The sequence below is a fragment of the Xenopus laevis genome, chromosome 8L, assembly GCF_017654675.1.
Source record: "Xenopus laevis strain J_2021 chromosome 8L, Xenopus_laevis_v10.1, whole genome shotgun sequence".
Classification (NCBI taxonomy): Eukaryota; Metazoa; Chordata; class Amphibia; order Anura; family Pipidae; genus Xenopus; species Xenopus laevis.
The window spans coordinates 62,872,477-62,893,680 of NC_054385.1; the positions used below are offsets into that span (position 1 = coordinate 62,872,477).

Below are 21,204 nucleotides of genomic sequence, written 5' to 3' on the forward strand. Positions count from 1 at the left end.
GATCAAAGTATAGTGTGCACTGCTATACTCTGTGGATTTGCATTCTACTCTACACTGTTGTTTACAATGCTTCATAGCTCCAGAGATATGCTCTAGCAATTTACAATGTATATCTTACCTTTATTAGTGTGTATATACAGTGCATTGTTTATCTTCTCATCATTTTAGTTATATCCTTTATCTTATTGGAATTACAGTAGAACCCGCATTTTTCAGGGGATCAAAAAATAGGTGTAATATCCAGGAAAATGTAAAAATCAAGAAAATACAATATGCATTATATATTGGTGGGGCCACACAAAATAGCAGAGTAAAATCAGAGGATGTCTGCCTATATGCTAAAGGTTTTATATTAATGAAGATATAGTTGGGGGTATGCATTCCTTCTTTGTAGGTTTTCTGCCTTACACTCGGTAATTGTTTTAACACCTTTAGGTTCAGTGTATGGATTTAATTCCCTTCCTTTGTCACAGGTTGCGCTACCTTGCTAAAGCCACACTGAGACAATCCATTGTTGCATGTGATATAACGTGTATTTATCCCAAGTTGATTAGTTCAAGACTGAACAGACTGAAATGAAATAGGGGTCCAATAGTATTGCTTCAATGGGGACATACCCCTGTCTCCATCTACCACTTTAAAGGCTGGCTGTCAATACAAGTTTGTGGGTGGCAGATTCTGTGCCTCTTAGTTTAAGGAAAACATGGTACTCCCAACTGTTCCTGAAGTTTAGCTCCAAGCATTGTTTCTACAGGATGCTCAGAGGTACACTCAATGCCACAGGTTTTCCAACACAGAGTGGTTAAACATCGCTTTGGCACTTGTCACCTTCCTCCAGCCATTACATGTATACAAACAGGATACCCTGCTGACCTGTGACTCTCTCCCCTTCTGTATCCTGTTTATATGGCTATATCCCTTCTTTGACACCTCCCTGTTACCTCAAGTTCATGGAGAAAGCATTCCGGGATCCAAACTGGAGATGGAAGAGATGGGGTTGGGCAACTGCCTTCACAAAATGTAAGAGCATTTAATGACTTTGGTATGCTTTCTGTAATGAAGTATCCTCTTCTCTATTATGTCATTATGCATACTTTTCAGTCTCTTTGCATTGTTGTCCTCCCCTGCTATTTGCAATTGCAACTAACAAACGAATATTTTAACAGTTCCGTTGGTCATCCATTCCCTCTCCGTGCTGTTATTACCTAGTCCAGCCTTCCCCAATCAGTATCTCATGAGCAACATGTTGCTAACCAACTCCTTGGATGTTGCGCTCAGTGGCCTCAAAGCAGGTGCTTATTTTTGGATTCTTGGCTTGAAAGCAAGCTTTAGTTGCATAAAATCCAGGTGAACAGCTAAATAAGCCTCCTGTAGATTGCAAATTCAAATAAAGACTACCAAATAGCCAATGACAGCCCTTTTTGGCACCCCCCGGGAATTAATGTTATGCTTGTGTTGCTCTCCAACTATTTTTAAATTTCAAAGGTTGGCTAGTAAAAACGTTTGGGGACCCCTGACCTAGTCTATCTCCATCCCTCCTTCTACTAATTCAGTACTTTATGCCACATTCCTGTGACATTTACTTCCACTGCCACTCATCTTCTTCTGTTCAGCACATGTTGTATGTCTGGCTACTTCTGGCACTGTTTAGTGCCCTCTGAATGCAGGCCCACTATTTTTATTGCCTTAGTACATTCAGTCACTTTCTCCTTCCTCTATATTACTATTATCTATTACTATTATCTCTTCTCATTCATACTTTCTTATTTTATTACTCTGTTTGAGATATAACTGCACAAATACAGCAAGAAAATGGAAGGTACTGTTAAATTAATATTTATTAAAATTAATATTCATTACACACAAGTTCAAATACATACAGAGTGTTCACCTTGACAAAAACATACAAAACAAGGCAGTCAAAAGGCTGCTACTCAATGTGCCATAAAATATAGCCCTTAAGTCTCTGTCAATTGATGATAAATAGTGCAGAACTACTAAAACTCGGGCCATGTAGCTACCTTTACAATCATCACGGCACCAAGTCTTGTGTCATGTGAGCCATGATGACGTACTTGCAAAAGGGCAGCTGATGTTACAACCTCTGCCAAAGATTTTTATGTTCAGAGTTTACAAAATCAGACATATATTGATTCCTTTTTACTCATGGCCAGTGCTAAAGATGAGTGTCCTCCACCACTGACCTCAAGCCATTAGACGCATTACTCCGAGTGCTCCTTCCCTGAAAGCTCAGTCTGCTCAATGTCCTGCGGCCCAGCTGGGAGGCCCTTGAAATATTAATATTAATACAGCATGTTTCCCTGGTGATTGGCACTTCTGAAAAAAATCCAGGTGTTCCACGAGAGGTTGATAAACAATCTATGTCTTGCAAGTCATGGAGGACTCCTAAGATTTCTTGCCTTTGGTTTGGATCCCAGAGTCCCCTTACATCCATTAAGGCCAGTAGGTGATGCTTCCTATTAAAAATAAACAAAACAAAAAGTTTTCCCTTGAAAATTGACTCAAAACAGTGACTGAAAGGATACTAAAATATACTTCCAATAAGTAGCAAAAATTTGCGGTAAATCTTAAAATATACTTGTAAAGATGCACCTCCCATGTGTTTGTGAGTTGTGTGCCAAAGTCCATTGTGTGCTTACTTTTGTTTATGAAAGTGTGTAATGAGCTTGAAACAAACGATAAGATCTGCAGCAGATAATACAGCTAATATTAGCTCACACACCTCTTTTTTTCCTGTTTACACAAATTAATGTAGACACTACATGCAACACCTCTTGTTACATTAAAATGCCTGCTGCATGTAAGCGCTTAACCAGAGCTTCTAATAAGGTATTTTGGTTATTCTTTATTATTTAGTTATTTAGTTATTATTTTATAATAACTAAATAATGCTCATCAATGCCTTGGGAAATTAATAGGACATATAATATGGCTATCTTTAAATAATGCATATATATCAGTTGAATAATAGCTATGTTAGGGGACAGCAAATAGCACTGCAGGGTTTACAGACTAACCTAAAATCTGGGAAGTCAGAGACCAACATCCCAACCTCCATCTGCATTGATGCGGTATCTTCTAGCACTAATATCTCTGTGAGGCGAGGGATTATATGATCCAAGCTGGTTTGAGGGGATTCCTGTAGTAATAAGAGAAGGTGTTATAGCCACCATCATGAAATCATTACACTGGTAGATAACTATGATATGGCAGTAAGTGATAGGTATAACAGGGGTCATTCCCTTTGGTTACCAGTTTGTTGAAGATCTGTCCCAGTTGTCTGGCTTCATCTTTCAACTTGCTAGAGACCTTCCTCCGAGTCTTTGAAGTGTTACAGATCATCTTGCCTTGCAAAAGTGGACGGACTAGCTCCAGAAAAACCCTTCGATGTAGTTCTGAAACAACGACCTTCAGAGGGCAATAAAAACAGTAACATCACCCAAGTGACAGCTTCGTGTTCATTTTCATGCAAACATCACATCTGCAAGTTAGTTAGGTTGAAAAGAGTCTCACATATAAGATTTTCAGTCAGGTTCCAGGGTAGATTCCAGTGAAGTCTGTGATTTTCTTTTGAAGAGTAATTATATATATATATATATATATATATATATATATATATATATATATATATATATACTGTGTATATATATATATATATATATATATATATATATATATTTCTGTCACATGACTCACTGAAACTTGTGTATTCTAATAAATAAAGTACCCCCTTTTGCAAAATATGAGGATCTTAGAAGTCACCTTAGAGTTCCATGACCTGTAAAAAAGGCCTTCAGTATCCAGCTTTTATATGGTCATGGAACTCCTTGGTAACTTATAATATCTTATATATAACAATAGGGGGTATTTTATTCACTATATATATTAATCTACAGTTAAGTTAATATAGGTATGTAGGTTATATATGTGAGTGTAGAGATATGTATGTTTATGCATGTGATATATTTGTGCTGGAGTTTGTTTGGAGGGGCTGAACTTACATAGTTAAGTTACATAGTTACATAGTTAAATTGGGCTGAAAAAAGACAAAGTCCATCAAGTTCAACCCCTCCAAACAAAAACCCAATATCCATACACACACCCCTCCCTAATTTCACATAAATTATATATACCCATATCTATACAAACTATATAATTTAGTATCACAATAGCCTTTGATATTATGTCTGTCCAAAAAATCATCCAAGCCATTCTTAAAGGCATTAACTGAATCAGCCATCACAACATCACCCGGCAGTGCATTCCACAACCTCACTGTCCTGACTGTGAAGAACCCCCTACGTTGCTTCAAATGAAAGTTCTTTTCTTCTAGTCTAAAGGGGTGGCCTCTGGTACGGTGATCCACTTTATGGGTAAAAAGGTCCCCTGCCATTTGTCTATAATGTCCTCTAATGTACTTGTAAAGTGTAATCATGTCCCCTCGCAAGCGCCTTTTTTCCAGAGAAAACAACCCCAACCTTGACAGTCTACTCTCATAATTTAAGTCTTCTGTCCCTCTAACCAGTTTAGTTGCACGTCTCTGCACTCTCTCCAGCTCATTTATATCCCTCTTAAGGACTGGAGTCCAAAACTGCACTGCATACTCCAGATGAAGCCTCACCAGGGACCTATAAACTTGATGGACTTTGGTCTTTTTCAACCTAAATTAACTATATACATATTTTTACTGCTCGTTAAAAACTGGGCCATCTTCAATTCCTTGAAAAATTTATATCTTCTAATTCGATTTCAAATTTCCCCATAGACTTATATTAATACATCCTATAAGTTTTTCATGTAATTGAATATGTTCCATTATGCATTATGTAAATGTCCGAGCCTTAGAAAACAGTGCATTTATTAAGGGGGTTGTTCACTTTTGTTTCAGATAGATCACCAGAAATAAAAACATTTTCCAATTACTTTCTATTTTCTATGTGTGATTGTTTTTCTAACATTAAAGTGTAAAGTTTTTCCCCTTTAAAGTGTAAAATTTTTCCCCTTCTTATGTGTGTTTGAAGCAGCTCTGGGAGGGGGGGTCGCTGACTCTGTAACTGGTCTGAATTGATACATTTAGTTGAGCAAAATCCCTGTGTTTCATTAAAGGCAGCTGATACAATAGTTGCTAATACTCCAGAGATGCTGCTGAGAAATGTATCAACTAATGTAGCAAATTATAACAGTTCAGAATCTGCACCTGAATTACTAAACTGCCAGACTGAAACACCAGAAACAGGAACATGAAACTTAAATTTTGGAAAAAGCAATTGAAAAAAGTCAATATTTCTATGTGTATAGAACTGGATAAAATGGACACAACATGCACAGGCAATATTAGCTGTTATTAGCTGTTTACATCATTTGAAGTTGCCTTATTGTAATTGTGAAACCTGTAAGATAGCCTATTGTTTTCAAAATACAACAAAATAAAGTGAGTTGCAATAATGAGACAATGATGACATAATTGGTGCCATACCTGGTAAGGTCCCTGACTTATTTTGCGAAGGGCAGAAACACGGTCTGTTAGTGCTGCAACCATCCCCTCACATGCATCTGAGTTATTCAGCCATCGACGTCCCAGTAGCTTCCTGGAAAAGGGCTATAGAGAGCCAAATATGGGAAACATTAAAGCTCAAGAAATAAGACAACAGATGAATTTTAAGAGAACACTTAGTTACTGAGATACAATTATTCTGAGAAGTATATTGCAAGGTATCAAATGATGCATATTGTTTTGGATTTCTTAAATAGACGAAGAAGAGTAAGATGCAAGACTGTAGAAGGTAACTTCTATTGCAAGACTCATACTCCATGGTATACTCGTACCTTAAGATCATGAAGCACCTGATCACAAATTGTCTTTGTGCCAAGGTTAATAATGCGATCAAGAGATTTCTCACTTTGCCGCAGAGGCTCCTCACCCTGTGATGACTCAAATTGCGCCATACGATTTGCAAACTCCCTACATTAAATGCAGAAATGTGTAATAAATGAAATGATCAAAAACAAGCAACTGCTGTTTATGAATTTACAAGACACAAATTCTCTTAACAGCTGTCAGGGGATGCTGGGAGATGTAGATTAAAACTAAAATAGAACTAAAAATAGAATGGAATGTGATTGTCTTGTGGTTGGTGTTACAGGAAGAATACAAAAAAGTATAATAAAATTTGAAAAATGATTAGTTTTGGCAAAAATTCTTGTTCTTGTTGTGGGAAAAAATCTTTTGGGTAAGCAATGAAATAAAGGACCTTTGGCAGCATTTCAAAGTCACTTCACATCAATGGTTGACCATTTATTTTACTATAGCTTGAGACCAATGTTCCCTCTAAGGTGTGAGCTTGTACATGCGCTCACAGATTTTAAGGCCAGCACAACAATTTGTGGGGTGGACATAGTGGGACATTCAATAAGATTCGTAGTTGCGCCAGGCATAACTTCGCCGCACTTCGCCAGGCGTAATTTCGCCAGCGCTCCGCAAATTCACTAAAATCCGAAGTTGCGCTCAGGGGTAGCGTAAGGTTGCGAAGTTGCGCTAGCGTTGATTCGCTCAGCGAAGCAAAGTTATGCTAGCGATGGTTAATTTGCATACGGCGCCAAATTCAAATTTCAATGAAGGAATATGTAGCAGCACTACAAATGCCTGGGAAACCTTCAAAACATCAAATAAGATTTTTATTTTGCCCTACACATGTGCCCACTTAAGTATAGTTAAGTTGCCATGAGTTAGGAAATGTAGGGGGGAAGGAGGGGAGCCCCAAAAAATTTTTCGATCTTTTTCAGCCTATCACCCATAATATAGAAAAAACGCCAGTGTTTTTTGGGACTTAGAAAAAATTTGAAGTTTTTTTGAATAAATCCCTATCTACTCTATTGCACTTCACCTGGTCTGAGATGGCGAAGGAAGTCTAGCGTAAAAGGTAGCGTTCAGAACAATGCGTGCGTTAGTGAATTTGCGTAGTTACGTCCGTTGCGCAAATTCGCCAGGCGTAAGGGTGTGAAGTTACACTAGCGAAGTTACACAAGCGTCCGTTAGTGAATTTGCGAAGTAACAAAAATGCCCAACGCTAGCAAATTGACGCTAGCGTTAGGCGCTTCGGCGCATAGTGAATTTGCCCCATAGTGGGATATGTAATACAATTCACAATGAGAAAATTTTTTAATTATCTTCATTAGGATTTTATTGCATTGTGAATCTTAATTGCTCATTGTAAACCTTTAAGATTTGCTTGAAGGTGACGTAAACTTTTTGAGCAAACATAACTTTTTCATTTAGAAGTTTTATTACATACACTGTACACTTTCGCAAACTATAACATTCACAATCTCTATCCTCCTAGTCACGTGAGGGGCAAAGTATTCGCAAAGGCAAACTTGTTCACTTTGCAAACATTTAGTCGCATTGTGAATTAATTGCAAACAGTTTTAGCATTAGCAAATTATATTACATTCCCCCAAAAGATTCTGACCTGAGCACACAGTTTTTAAACACTGAGCTCAAAATTTTAAAATACCTGCACAAAATAATTTTTTGCGCATATAGCCGAGAAGGAATTAAAGGGAACATTGCTTAAAGTAGACATTTTGTGTAAAAATAAGAATGTACCAGTGTTTTATTTATTTAGATATAGAAGAATTGTGCAAAAAAAAGTAGTGTTTCAGGCTGAATTATTGAATATTTCTGAAAAATAATAAAATAATAATAATCCCTCCCTTCTCTTCCACTTTCTGCTTCGTGAATTCCCAGGCTGTGCAGGGGAACCGGTGGCACTCAGCTCACTGCACTGTTGGATAGGAACCAATCAGCAGCTAGCAGGACCTGAAAGGGAACTGAAGCCTGTCTTTGCTTTTGTGACTGCAGGGCTGTGATTGGCTATCCCCCTGCTACTGTCTTTCTGGCGGGGACTGTTAGGACACGCCCACACCTCATTTTAAACAGGGAGAGGGACCAGAGAACATCTATAGGGAGCTTCAATAAAGGGGCTATTTTTAACGATAATATTCATTTTTAGCACCATGTAAAGCCACACCATATATTACTTATAATTGCCTACAAAATTAGAGTTTTTTGCCAGCCAAACATGAAGTTAGATGGTCAACCAACTTGACTATTTCCAGCTGCATTGGGTATCTTTAACTTATCATTTGGACTGATTATCAAGTGATGCAGGCAGATGGGAGTCAGTTGATTTGGACAGTGTTGAACTGAATTGTTAGGGACTTTTTTTCTGCTTGGGTTTCACTTATTCCCAGCAGTGAGAAAGATAGGAAAGAGTTAGTTTAGGAGTCTGCGATGGGGTCAGGGAAGTAACCACCAGGTTATCTGTTCCTAAGGTGCACCAGGATCTTACTACTGAAGCACACAAGTTTCAGAAAAATTAAGTTAAAACACTTTAGACAAAACCAATGAGATTGTGTTAAAGGGGTTGTTCATATTTCTGTTAACTTTTAGTATGGTGTAGGGAGTGATGTTTTGAGACAAACTGCATTTAGTATTTAATTTATATCATGTGTGGTTTTTGAGTGATTTAGCTTATTATTCAGCAGCTCTCTAGTTTTTCACTCTAGTTTGCTAGTTACCCTAGCAATTATACAATGATTTGAATAAGAGACAAGAATATGAATAGGAGAGGGTCTGAATAGAAAGATGAATAATATAAAGTATAAATAACAATTAATTTGTAGCTTAATCGAGCATTTGTTTTTAGTGACCCCCATTTGAAAGCTGGAAAGAGTCAGATGAAAAAGGCAAATAATAACAATTATAGAAAATAAATAATGAAGACCAATTGCAAAGTTACTTAGAACTGACCATTTTATAACATCCTAAAAGTTAACTTAAACTGGAACTGTCCCTTTAAAAAATGTTCTTCTACTCATATGAAGCATTTTACCTGAAAGGAGGGCAGCAGTTCACTATGCCAATTATCCCATAAATATAAGACTCTGAAGTCACGCCATTTTGCTCTGCGTGAAATCGATCGACTGCTTTCTGGAAGCTGTTGCAAGAAACAGAAACATTGGATAATCTGTTAGGTTCTGTCATCCACACCTTTTGAAGAGTAGACTCTATGTGGAGAAAACAATCACAGCACCACGTATGAACTGCAAATCTGAAGTCAATGGTAGGCAGGGTGACTTTAAGTATTTTGTTGCCTGAGTAGTTTGTAGCTGTGTGGGAGGAAAAAACACAAAGCTTGAATTAAGCCACAATTCAAGCAAAAGATCCATATGTCCACCACACCAATGACTTGACAGGCCTTTGCCATATCACGCATTTTGTCTCTCTCCCACAGAGCTATAAAATGCTAGGGATTTTAGCAGTTTAGAGAAAGACCTAATACTACTCTGGACCTATCATTTTGCATTAGTTATCTGAACTATATATTTTGAGGCCAACACCATTTAGCTCCTCTTAGGGCTAGGCCACACGGGAAGATTTTAGGGAGATTAGTCGCCTGGCAACTAATCGCTGCGTCTTATCTCCCTGAATGGCGAGGCAATTTAGAGCAACTTTGAAAAATGTATCGCAACGTGTGAATAGGCGCAGGCGACTTTAGCGATAGCGGGTGCGAGATACCAGCAAGCCATTCAGGGAGATTAGTCACCTCAAAGACGCGGCAATTAGTCGCCAGGCGACCAATCTCCCTGAATCTGAAATCTCCCCATTTGCCATAGACCTAAATGTCAAATCAGACTGTCGGCCACTCCTCTTCGCACACAAAGCGCACACTAGTGTCAATTTCATCAGGAGCTAATAAACCCATATGCATGTTTTGTGTGGGAGAAAAATGGAATATTCAGAGAAAAAACATACAGAAATGTGGAGAAGATACAAAAGACTTAGACTTTAAATATAATGCCCTGGTCAGATCGAAACTAAGGATCCCAGCATTGCAAGGCAGTTGTAATAACTATGGTCACAACAAATGTAATATGTATCATTAATACTCAAAGGCTGAAGTGATAAGCTAAACTGCCTTGTTTCACATAAAATGTGCACAACTGGACACATTTGTGAAATGCATTGGAGTAAACAGGCGTTTTTTTCTCAAAATCTTTTTCAAATTAAATTTTTTTTCACGCCAAATGCATTGAAGTCAGCATTGAGCATTATTGAGTTTCATATCAGGCATTCTTTTCTCAAGTTTTTGCTTATGTCAAATGCATTGAAGTCAGCTGGCTGTTTATTTATTTTACTTTCTTTTAATTGAAGTCAGTGGGTGTTTTTTTCTCGCTCTAAGGGCAGAGACACACGTGGAGATTCGTGGAGATTAGTTGCCCGACGACAAATCGACTCTTCTTCGGGTGACTAATCACCAGGAACTGCCTTCCCGCTGGCTAGAATCAAAATCGCCGGCGGGATGGCACTTGGAGAGCTTTGTTTTATGTCATTGTTTATTTGGTGCTCTAACTATTAAATGTGAGCATGGGCTTTTGCAAAAAAAAATTAATAAAGAGGCGCTTCTGGCTACCCATAAATAAACCACAATTGGGTACATACTCAGTCACCCACATCCTGAAATCACCCATTCAGTTAGATTATAGTAATGTTATGATCACAGGGGTTCAATTATAAACAGTGGATACTGCACAAAGATGTGCCTCGCTCATATTAACAGATGCAAAGTGTGTATAAAAAGCCAAAATTTTCTCGCTAGTGCTAGTGCACTCACCATTCCTATTAATGTGCAAGAGTCACAGCACACCAAATTACAAGGGGGTGTAAGCCATTAAGCTATTGAGCAGAAACTTATAAGTTCTCTTTGTTTACTGTACCCAATAAATTGCATGCAATTGGTATTGGTGCGGCTTGTGCACAACTCTTAATTGGGAGTTTTGCTTTCATATTCACCACAAAATTCTTTGTTTACTTTGGCCAGGAAATGAAATGCTGCATTATTTTTTTTTTGTTTATGCTCAATATTGTTTGATTTCAAAATATAGCATGCAATTGTATCTATATCAAACCACTTTTGTCTGTAAGTGCCCAATTAAGAGCCAAGTGCCAGTAAGTCAGCTGGATGGTAACCCAAATAAGGTCACCTTTCCTGAAGAAAAGTCACAGATGCACCTTTAGCTGAGGGAGCAGTGAGTTGGGGCAGTGACCAATCATATGTAATGAGGTTGAAATTTGGTGCGTTGGGTGGGGAGAAGAGGACAAATTTAAAAGAAGTGACTGAGGAAGACCAGACCTGACTCTGGTAAAAGGAGTAAAAGGGAAACACAAACAGCTCTGTTCTTCAAGCTGTCGGAACAGCCACAACATTCTGTAGGGCAGGAGAATTGATATGCTGAGATGCATTGAAGAAGCTACCTGCATATTTGGTTATTCAATAAGGTATCACAGCATGAACCCTCATGCTTCTGTGCCCATAAAATGCAACAATATACTGTAGCTGCTTGTAGATTAGTACCCATTACTGTACAAGAGCAAGTGCATTGCAATGGATAGTGGTTCATCTCACTGACAGCCCAATATCTACAAACCACAGGGACCTTGATCTGAAATAGACATATACTGTATTTTGCACAGTATATAATGCTGGAATGTCCATTCTGTGGGCTACAGGATGCCTATCAGGTATCACAAGCTACATTATTTACCATTATCCCTCATGGCAGTTACCTGTGTAGGAAGTCAGAGAAGCATCGTAAACAGGACTGAGACATAACAATACCAAATCCTTTACTGATTACAGGAGCGCGTTCTACATGTGGCTTCATAATCTACAAGACAAAACAAAATGCCTGGTCCTGTAAGATGAAAGGGCAACTTGCTATTACATCTTCAGAAAATGAAGGAATGGGAGGGGAAAAAACTATTAGGCTAAAGATACATGTGGTCAATTTTTGGCATCAAGAACTCTAGTGTTTTCCCTGACCATCCCTGATCTTTGTTTATGTTGTGCTGGACTGCAAATGAGCTAGTGGCTTCAAACTGTTTGTTGGTTGCTAATCCACCAGTCTAGTAAAAAAATATCTCATCAGCACCCTCCCACACAGCTGTTCCATGATCCCGGTGGCCCAGTTTCCACTGCAACCCTTTCTACTGGCCACTAATATCTTTCTGGGCCCCAGATGGCCTTTCTAGGATTTTCTGCTTATAATCCACTGTTACAAATTTTGAGGCATTTAATCATAACAGATAAAACTGCTGTGCATTCTTATACCACACACTGCAACTGCTTCTGACCCTGCAGCCAGATCACAGACTTATGCACCACATACATAAACATGTGCTTTTTTAGATGTAAAATCTCAGTTAAGTGAACTTGATATTTTTTTGGCTAGGAAAGCAGATTTCTGTAAAATACAGGTGCAGATTAAAATGAGTTTATAGAGTTACCTGAATGGAACGCATACTAAAATTGGACTGGATCTCATCAATTCTGTTTTCTTCCTTCCAGTGGTCTTGTTCTGTTCGCAGCTCCTCCTCTAGTCTCTGTGATATACGGAGCTGGGGTTAGAGAGAAAGAGATTGTTATGGAAAGTGTTACACCAAACACAGAGAGAGGTGAAAGAAATATATTGATGAGTAAATGCATTAAATGCTATGGACTGAAATGAATGATCAGACACATCTAAAGGCATGTTTGCCATGGCTTGGGAATATACATTTCTGTAAAGATGGTAAAACAGTCAGATAAAGTTCACCAGTATGGTCAATTTTCATTTATACTGCCCATAATCTTCCCACTTGTTTGCGACAAAAAAGCCAGACTTTCATAACAAATATTAGTAGACCCCTTGGTCTTTTATCTCACAAAACTCTGGTTTTGGTTCACCATGTGTGTACATCAGGCTTAAGCATCGTATTGAAAGAAAAATGCTCAGATTTACTATACCTCCATCCCAGAGAGAATGCTAGACCATTTTCATAGGCTGTTTCTTTAATGGTTCTTTCAGCCACAGGGTAAGACTCACCCAAACAACCCTGCCATATGTATATGAATACAGCCTGTCAAAGCTGAATATTTCATGTGCCAATTCCATTCCCCTCAACTGTCCCCTATTTAGTATATAGTTGGGGAAAAGCCAGATGAGAAGGAGCCCCAGCAAAAGAAAATATTGTCTTTTCCTGCACTGAAATAAGAGTCCTAAAAATATCCTTATGTTTCTGCATTGCGTTTCCTGTTTCAGTGTTAATGAAAATGTCAATGTAAATGAATGACGCTTGAGAGAATAATGTCAGGCTATGGTGAAAAATAGTTTGAGAATTAGTGGTCTACATTACACTGAAAGTTAATTTTAAGTTTTACTTTGCAATGAACTTCCTCTTCACCTTCCCTTTGTAACAATATGCAATCTAATCTGACATTTACCTTATCTCATTGCATGTAAAGCTTTTTCATGAACTGACATTTATGTACTGTGAACTTCCTTCCACCTCTTCTCGTCCCCCTCTATCTTCCCTTTTCCCCTACTCTCCCTCTGTAAAACATACAGAGTCTACTATAGGGTGCGGCAGAAAAAGCATTTGGGATAGCATCAGTATAAATATTATAAATATCCATTTAGTAGCACTTAGTAGCTGTTGATAAACTACTGAGTTCTCAAATGTATACAATTACTGAGTTCCCTGGGGACCCTAAAACTTCCTTATCTAGTTCCATCCCTGAACAGATATGAATGCCCCCTCTGATCTTATGACTGAAAAATATAAAATAAGCCCTTAGTGTATCTAAATGACACCCAGGAGCCTTTGCAATGTGCTCATAATGATCTCTCCCACAAAACTATAAGAAAGAAAAATTGAGTTTCTATTATGTTAGATAAAGTCACTTAAAAAACCTAATAGTCACATTGAACATACACTGACACCCTTACATTACCTCCAGCCTAAACATGGAGGTAGTTCCAGGGTAGTAAGCAATGCCACACAATTCATGGTGCGTGCAAACTTGCATCCCAATAAACTCCTTGCACTTCCATATTGTTGCACTAAGCACCATTGGGTCCATCCGGTCTCTTCTGCTGAATCACATGTGGAGAATAATGCCACTATATAAACAATAATAATGAGTGTATCCAATGTATTAGTGTTGTCCCATTAGCTGCATCTCCACACCTGCCTGCAATAATACTGGAGATATGGATAAAAACTCATTGTGAGTAAAAAAGCAACTAGCATCTAAAATTGCATTTTTCACTCTGCAGTTGTAGCCATAAAAGAGCCCTATATGATCCTGCCTTGTATTAATTACAGCGGGCATAAACAAGAGCAAATCAATTCACAATACTAAACGATACACCATCCATGCCTCCTCATGTCTGATTTTTCCCTAGCACAAAAATTTGCAGGTGTGATTTGCTCACAAGGGACAATATACTCTTGTTCGGCAAAATGAACAATGAATGAAATTGTGCTGAAAATACCGCTACCTATTGTTTATAATAATAATAGCACTTCCTGCTTTTTATTTACTGTACTCAAAATCTAATCTTTCATACTGTTCACGGCCGGTCAACACCTCGACTATCTCGCTACTGACTCTGCTACATCTTTCTATGGATACACTAGCTACTCTTTGCCAAACTCTTATGCCATCTGCATAACAAACTAAAGTACTTTCTGTCCTCAAAGTGGGCAAAAACTATAAAGGCCACGCAGACATGTATAGCTGATCTGCTCAAAATAACTCTCCCTTCACATATGTTTCTGTTTCCACTACGGGAGTTGATTGCCTTTTCTTCGTCTGTGTAGAAACGCAAAGTATGCCATTAGCCTAAGGAAAGCAGACTCAAAAAAAGCGGGTTAAAATGAGTTAGAAAGAGAAATTGCAAAGGGGTGAAAGGAGACTAGAAACGTAAAGGAAAGATCAACAAAGAATGAGGTTAAGATAAAACAGCAGAACAGAAAAAAGAATGGGGTGATGCAGAGAGCAGGAGAGAAAAGGAAAGAGTAGAAAAGAAGATAAAGGGAGAAAACGGATGAAAAGGGACAACAAGGAGATCATAACTGGATAGCAGAATAAAACATGTTTGATACAGCGGAAGATGTGAGAAAAGAAGCAAAAGAGGGAAATATGTATGAGAAAAAAATTATGGATAATTATGGATAAATATAGGGAATACATGGTGCATGTAAAAAATGGATGGGTGGAAAAGAAAAGGGTGAATAAAAAAGAAAAAGAAAGAAAGAAAGAAAGAAAGAAAGAAAGAAAGAAAGAAAGAAAGAAAGAACAGCAAAACGGAAGAAAGGGTAAAAAAGAGATAGGCTGAGATCAAAAGTGAGAGGAAGGGAAAAGTCTAAGGAGGAGAGGAAAAAAAAGCAGAGAGGCGCTGAGCTATCTGCACTATAAGGTTTATAATTAAAGAGGTGAGGAATATTTAAGTCCAAATCACCTAATTACTGAGTTTATGATTAACAGAGGTGTATAATTACCATGGATGCGAATAAGAGAGTCTTTCAGTAGTTAGTTACCTGCACTGCATTCACACATTGCTGCTCCAGCATACTCCGAGTCTCAGGAGATAAAAGGGTTCCCAACTCCAAAGGATTAATAAGTGGAGAGATCTCAGGCCGAGAAAGGACATCCCTGAAAAGGAGAGAGTGAATTTTAGTCCACTGAATGGAGATCCATACAGTCTATTGTCTTTTATACCTCAACAAGGGAATTCCCTTACATTTAACAAGGATAACAGCAAATGGGTAAAAAGGAAAAAAGTTCCAGTGTGAAGGAGATGTAGGCAGTTAGGTAAACTCACCAATAACAACAGGGGGTCCAGGTGCTTAAGCCTCAGACCTTCAGCTCGGGGAGGCAATACCAGACATGTAGATTTCAATGGTAGGCTGGCACAAACTGGACTTCACTCCAAAAGTAGATGCAAATTAAAAAAGTTTTAATCATACGAAAAGGAACATCTCGGTAGGCACGAAACGTGTAAGGCCTCCCTCTGAGGTGTTCCTTTTTGTATGAATAAAACTTTTTAAATTTGCATCTACTTTTGGAGTGAAGTCCAGTTTGTGCCAGCCTACCACTGAAATGTACAAGGGAATTCCCTGTTGGCTGTGAAGGAGGCTGGAGCTGTCTAGTGGTCCAGTAGGAATCAAATATTGACCACCACCCGCTGACCATGTTCAAAAGAGCTGGGTTAGGTGTCAATAAAAGGCCACAGAAGAAGAACAAATAGTTTTTTCTGTTTTTTTATTCTTTTAGAATGCTTCTGGCTTCTCCAAGCATGTATCAAACCCCATAACCCCCCCCCCCCCCACACACACACACACACACACTTCTAAGCATAGGACATAATAGCCCCAGGTATTTAAAGTAGACAAAAAACCCACCTAGACCCACATAGGGCCAAAATAAAGCACCAGTCTATGGTAGCTTACAGCAGCCCCCTGGCATTTGCTAGAATTTGATATTGCCACTCCATGAATGGATCTAGTGAGACCTTGCAAGAGCCAAGATGGAAAAAGCACTAAGGCTATGTATGTCCTAATAAATATTTTTAAAATTTTATAAGTATTATTGCTACTGCTTTTCTATCTGTTGGTCTCCATACTTTAGTGGTTCTTCCAGTTTTGGGTACCTTTAGACTGGGTTTATGTAGTGAGACTATACAGTATGTCATTACTGTTTAAATTTTTGTACCTAAATTTATTTTTGGAGCAGACTTACACATCACTTATTCTTATTGTTTAGAGCCAAGATGGTGCAGCAATAGTTCAGCCTGTAGCTTATACACAAAGCCATCTGCTTGTTCTAGGATGGTGAAATAGAATAGAGGCATAATAGGCAACAGCACTGGTCTTGCTGTTTAACCCCATAGGCACTATGCCTCTGAAAAGCAGGCAAATTGTAGGGGTATGCTATAGGACCCCCTCAAGTTAGTGAAGAGGAAAATAGTAAAGGCTTCTAGTTTGGGCAATTGATGATAAAAGAGAATTTATATTACCTTGATCTTAGTATTTTGTATAAAACAAAGAATACATTGCAAGTGCAAGGTTACAGTATTTATAAACAGTATCAGAAACATAGACACTGCATAGATACCTTTGGGGACACTGTGCTGACATTATCACAGGGATCCACAATTTAGGAATACTTAGGTTGGGGTTAGCTAAAAGAATGAGTCAGTTTTTTTCATTAAGATGGGTAGGGTGATTTGGTTATGTTAAAACAAAGATGATGACTGGATGCCACATGGAAGTAGAAATTATTTAAATGGTAAAGTTGTTTGGATGATGTCCCCCAGCATCATAAGGAGCTTTTGCATGAGCTATTATTTAAAGGGACTGTTCACCTTCCAACACTTATTTTCAGTTCAGTTGTTTTCAGATTTTCAGAGTTTACCAGAAATAAAGACTTTTCTATTTTCTATTTGTGACCATTTTGCTAATATTATACAGCAAATAGGTGTGAAGCAAAAGCAAGTCCATCAGCAGAGTAAAAAAGGTTAGGCACAAACTAGGGACAGTAACCACTTAAGCAGTCCTAGAGAGCTGAGGAATAGCAGAAAAATCAGCCTAGACTGGAGCTAGGCAGTAATGATTGGTTGGCAGACTGAAGGATTGCCTGCATCCACCTCTTATCTTAGTATTTTGAAAATATTATTGTGACACTTACAGTTTGCTTTCTATATACTAGCTAAGATGTTGATGGATGCAGAGGTTGATAAGGTAATATACATATAATCACTGTAGCAGTGAAGAATGGGCAATACATAGTACTGTATTTTCTTCTTGGGGTTACAAAGACAGGTATGTTGAAACTAAACTTACAGCTCAACTGATATACATGTACTCACGCTACATTAAGACACAAGCCACTGTTAACCACATATGCCTTTTCAGCAAATTTGGAACTAACCTGTAATAGACATTACTGTTCCAGTCTAGAATGAAGTATATTTCATTGGTCTCGAGATTGCGCCGAGCTGTTGTACTGAGCCAGTCTGATATTCCATTGTGATAGGCAGAGAGGTAGACTCGGAAAACTTCAAAATCTTTTGGGTAAGAACAAACCTAGTGGACAAAATTGAAGGGTTTTTGAGGCTGAGTCATATTTAATGTGACCTTGTCTGCCTGAAACTATGTCATATTCTGCAGAGACACTGGGAGCCTTTTATTATTGAATTACCAAACTGAAGAAAGACATGCATACTTTATAAACAGCTGACTTAGTTACCTTTATCACTGGCCACTTCATACATGCAATAAGAATCTGGCTCTCGCACACCCTTATCCAAATGAATTCAGTGATGTCTGGTGCACAGTGGTACCATCAACCTCAAATGCTATATGAATAGGGTTGCCACCTTTTCTGGAAAAAAAATACCAGCCTTCCTATATTCTTGCCATTTTTTCCTATTAATAACATTGGCATCAAGCATCATTTTTACTGGCCAGGCTGGTAAAATACCGGCCAGGTGGCAACCCTATATATGAAGCATGCTTGACAAAGGGGCAAGACCCCGAAACATTGCACTGCACTTCCGCATTAAACATGTATGGTGTTCCTTGCTTGCAGCAGTTTTGTGTGCCTTTGTATATTTCTACACTTTGTACATGCAGCAAAGAACCCTAGGGGCAGATTCTGTGCTTATCATTAAGCCTATATATAAAAGAGATATATACTCTCTGCATTCAGAGAAGAGCCCAAAAAGAGCAATGCATACTGTTGTTTACTTTGAACACAGTCTGCTGAAAAATGTCAGCAAACAGTACATTGCATGTGCCATGGACCTAATGCCAAATAGGAACTTAAGATGGCGCTCCTGCTAAGAAAACAAGACTGCAATGCCAACTAGGAAAGCCTCTAAATGACTCATTTACATCCACAACCAAAGTTGCACAAAAGTGGATACAACTGAGCAACGTGACACCATTCATTAAGGTACTTGTTTTCAAAGCTGCTCCTTGCACTTCCATATTTGCATTTACCACCAGTGCATCTATAAAAGGCTTTCCACTGGAAAACGTATCTATAAATATATAGCAGTTCTATTTTTGGGAGATAATCCTTAAATCTTCAATATTCTCTGCCTACACCACTTGTATCTCATGCAATTTGTGCTAAGTCCTGCCCACATGCCACCCCTTCCCTCTCAGGTTCAACTTGCATCTATACATGCATAATTTACAAGCAGGGGAAAATCTTTGGTATCTGGTGCAAAGTACTGCATCTGATAGTTGCGAGCACAATTACATATAGAACTAGGAAGGAATGTGCACTGTGGGTAAGTAATATAATGAACTATGCCAATTTTTTTGCATTCAACTGCATATGTCAAACTGGCCTTGTAGGGAAGCCATAGACATGCAAAAACCCTAAAAGCTGGTTTACTGAGTTACTCTATGTGAGGCTGAAGGGCTATATACAAATATTACATTTGTTAATGTATTTGTGTCCTGCTCACCAAATGGTTCTTCACTGTTGTCAGGTCTTCCACTGCAATCCTCTTAACCCTGTCAGCCTGAGATGACAGTGAACCCATTTTCCCTTCAAGATTGTTCTTGAGACGCTGTTCTACACTTCTGCCAATGGCTTTCATCCATTGTCGCCTCATGTCCTTGATACCTGGGGGGCCTTCCCTACCCTCCTCCTGCAAAATTACCCCAATGACTTCATCAAGTTTATGATGAGTTCCTTTATTATTTAGTGATTCTTCCACCACTGCCCACATTTCCTTCATCAGAGCCTCATACAGTAGAGTCACATCTTTGGCTTGTCGCCCTGGACTCTTGAGTCCTCCTTCCGGACATGTCCCTCCATCACATTCTGCCTCAAGTTCTATAATATGTTGGTCTGCTGATCGTAGGTCTCGACACTGGATGAGTTGAAGGATCTCAAGTACTGTATCAGGGGTAAGATAACATTCTTTAGAAAAGTCATACCTAGCATAATATTTTCTGGTCCTTTGCAACAGGCTTCTACAGTATGTATGTGTCAAACAATGGTATGTGGATTTAACATTTAACCTTTATTCCATGCATTCTAAGGCCATTCACAGACTGTTAATGAAATGTAAAATCTGATAGGATTACATTTATTCTGTTACAATTTCACCTGCTTTACTTCTGACCCAAATCCTATTACAGGTATGGGACCTGTTATTCAGAATGCTCAGAACTTGGGGTTTTCCGGATAATGCATCTTTATGTAATTTTATCTTCATACCCACGTCTACTAGAAAATCATATAAATATTAAATACTGTAAACCCAATAGGCTGATTTTGCTTCCAATACAGCTTAATTATATTTTAGTTCGGATAAGTACAAGGTACTGTTTTATTATTTCAGAGAGAAAGAGAATAATTTAAAAAATCTGGATTATTTGGATAAAATAGAGTCTATTAGAGGCAGCCTTTCAGTTATTTGGAGCTTTCTGGATAACTGGTTTCAGTACAACAGGTTTCTGGATAACGGATACCATACCTGTATAGAATGTCTCAAAAACGCAAGGTGTGAAACCAACTTCAACCAAAGATTTATATATTATATATTTACAAACATGAAATTATTTTAGTGTGGCATACTTGATATGTTGTGCCAATAAACACTAAACATGGCAGTAATACCAATACTACAAAGCAGCATGGAGCAAAATCATCATGCGTGGTTTTTAAATGAGTCTCAATTTGATATAGGGGTTCGATTTGCTATCAACAACAAACTCAATACTTATGGTAAGCAGGTACTCCACTTGTATTGAAATTGGGATTTGCATTCACTTAGTGGCTGATTTATTAAGGTTCAAGCTTGAGCTCTGCTTGTTTTTTTTCCAGTGCAGATAACTGAAAAAATCACAACCTTCTGCACAATCTGCTGCTTAGATAACTCAGCCCCATTAGTTCAATATTTATATACCGATTCAAATAGTTTTTCTGCTTTGCTTCTTTATTATTAAATTCTGACTCAGTATCTAACTAGCAAAAAGATATTCTGTTTACAAAATTCAAGTCGATTAACGGTAGAAGAAATGCTATTTTGGAACATTTGAATGTAATAGCATGGCTGACTATAAGACCAATGACACACAGGGAGGTTTGTTGCCTGTGTTAAAAATTTGCCGCAAAGACAAATCTCCCCAAGAATGCCTTACCTTTCACTATTATTTAATGTGGTAAGTAAATCTCTCCATTTGTCATTACCTAAGTGTATGTCTGTTTTCAAGGAAATCATAAGTGAAAGTAGTTGGGTGATTCAGACTGTGAGTGTGAGCGTAGAAGA

At 38.3% G+C, this 21,204-nt stretch overlaps 1 protein-coding gene across 2 annotated transcripts in view; it reads right to left on the reverse strand.

Annotated features, from left to right (window-relative positions):
- Nucleotides 1-1,820: 1,820 nt before the first annotated feature.
- exoc3l2.L (exocyst complex component 3-like 2 L homeolog) overlaps nt 1,821-21,204 on the reverse strand; it is a 29,063-nt gene continuing 9,679 nt past the window's right edge. For both annotated transcript variants that reach the window (XM_041572820.1, XM_041572819.1), the window contains exons 3-13: nt 19,390-19,826; nt 17,841-17,995; nt 15,449-15,563; nt 12,371-12,481; nt 11,651-11,751; nt 8,916-9,020; nt 5,848-5,983; nt 5,498-5,620; nt 3,274-3,429; nt 3,039-3,160; nt 1,821-2,477 (exon numbers count right to left, since the gene is read on the reverse strand). In XM_041572820.1, the coding sequence (XP_041428754.1) occupies nt 2,177-2,477; nt 3,039-3,160; nt 3,274-3,429; nt 5,498-5,620; nt 5,848-5,983; nt 8,916-9,020; nt 11,651-11,751; nt 12,371-12,481; nt 15,449-15,563; nt 17,841-17,995; nt 19,390-19,826 (1,862 nt within the window). In that variant the 3' untranslated portion in view covers nt 1,821-2,176. The remainder of the gene's footprint in view (nt 2,478-3,038; nt 3,161-3,273; nt 3,430-5,497; nt 5,621-5,847; nt 5,984-8,915; nt 9,021-11,650; nt 11,752-12,370; nt 12,482-15,448; nt 15,564-17,840; nt 17,996-19,389; nt 19,827-21,204) is intronic.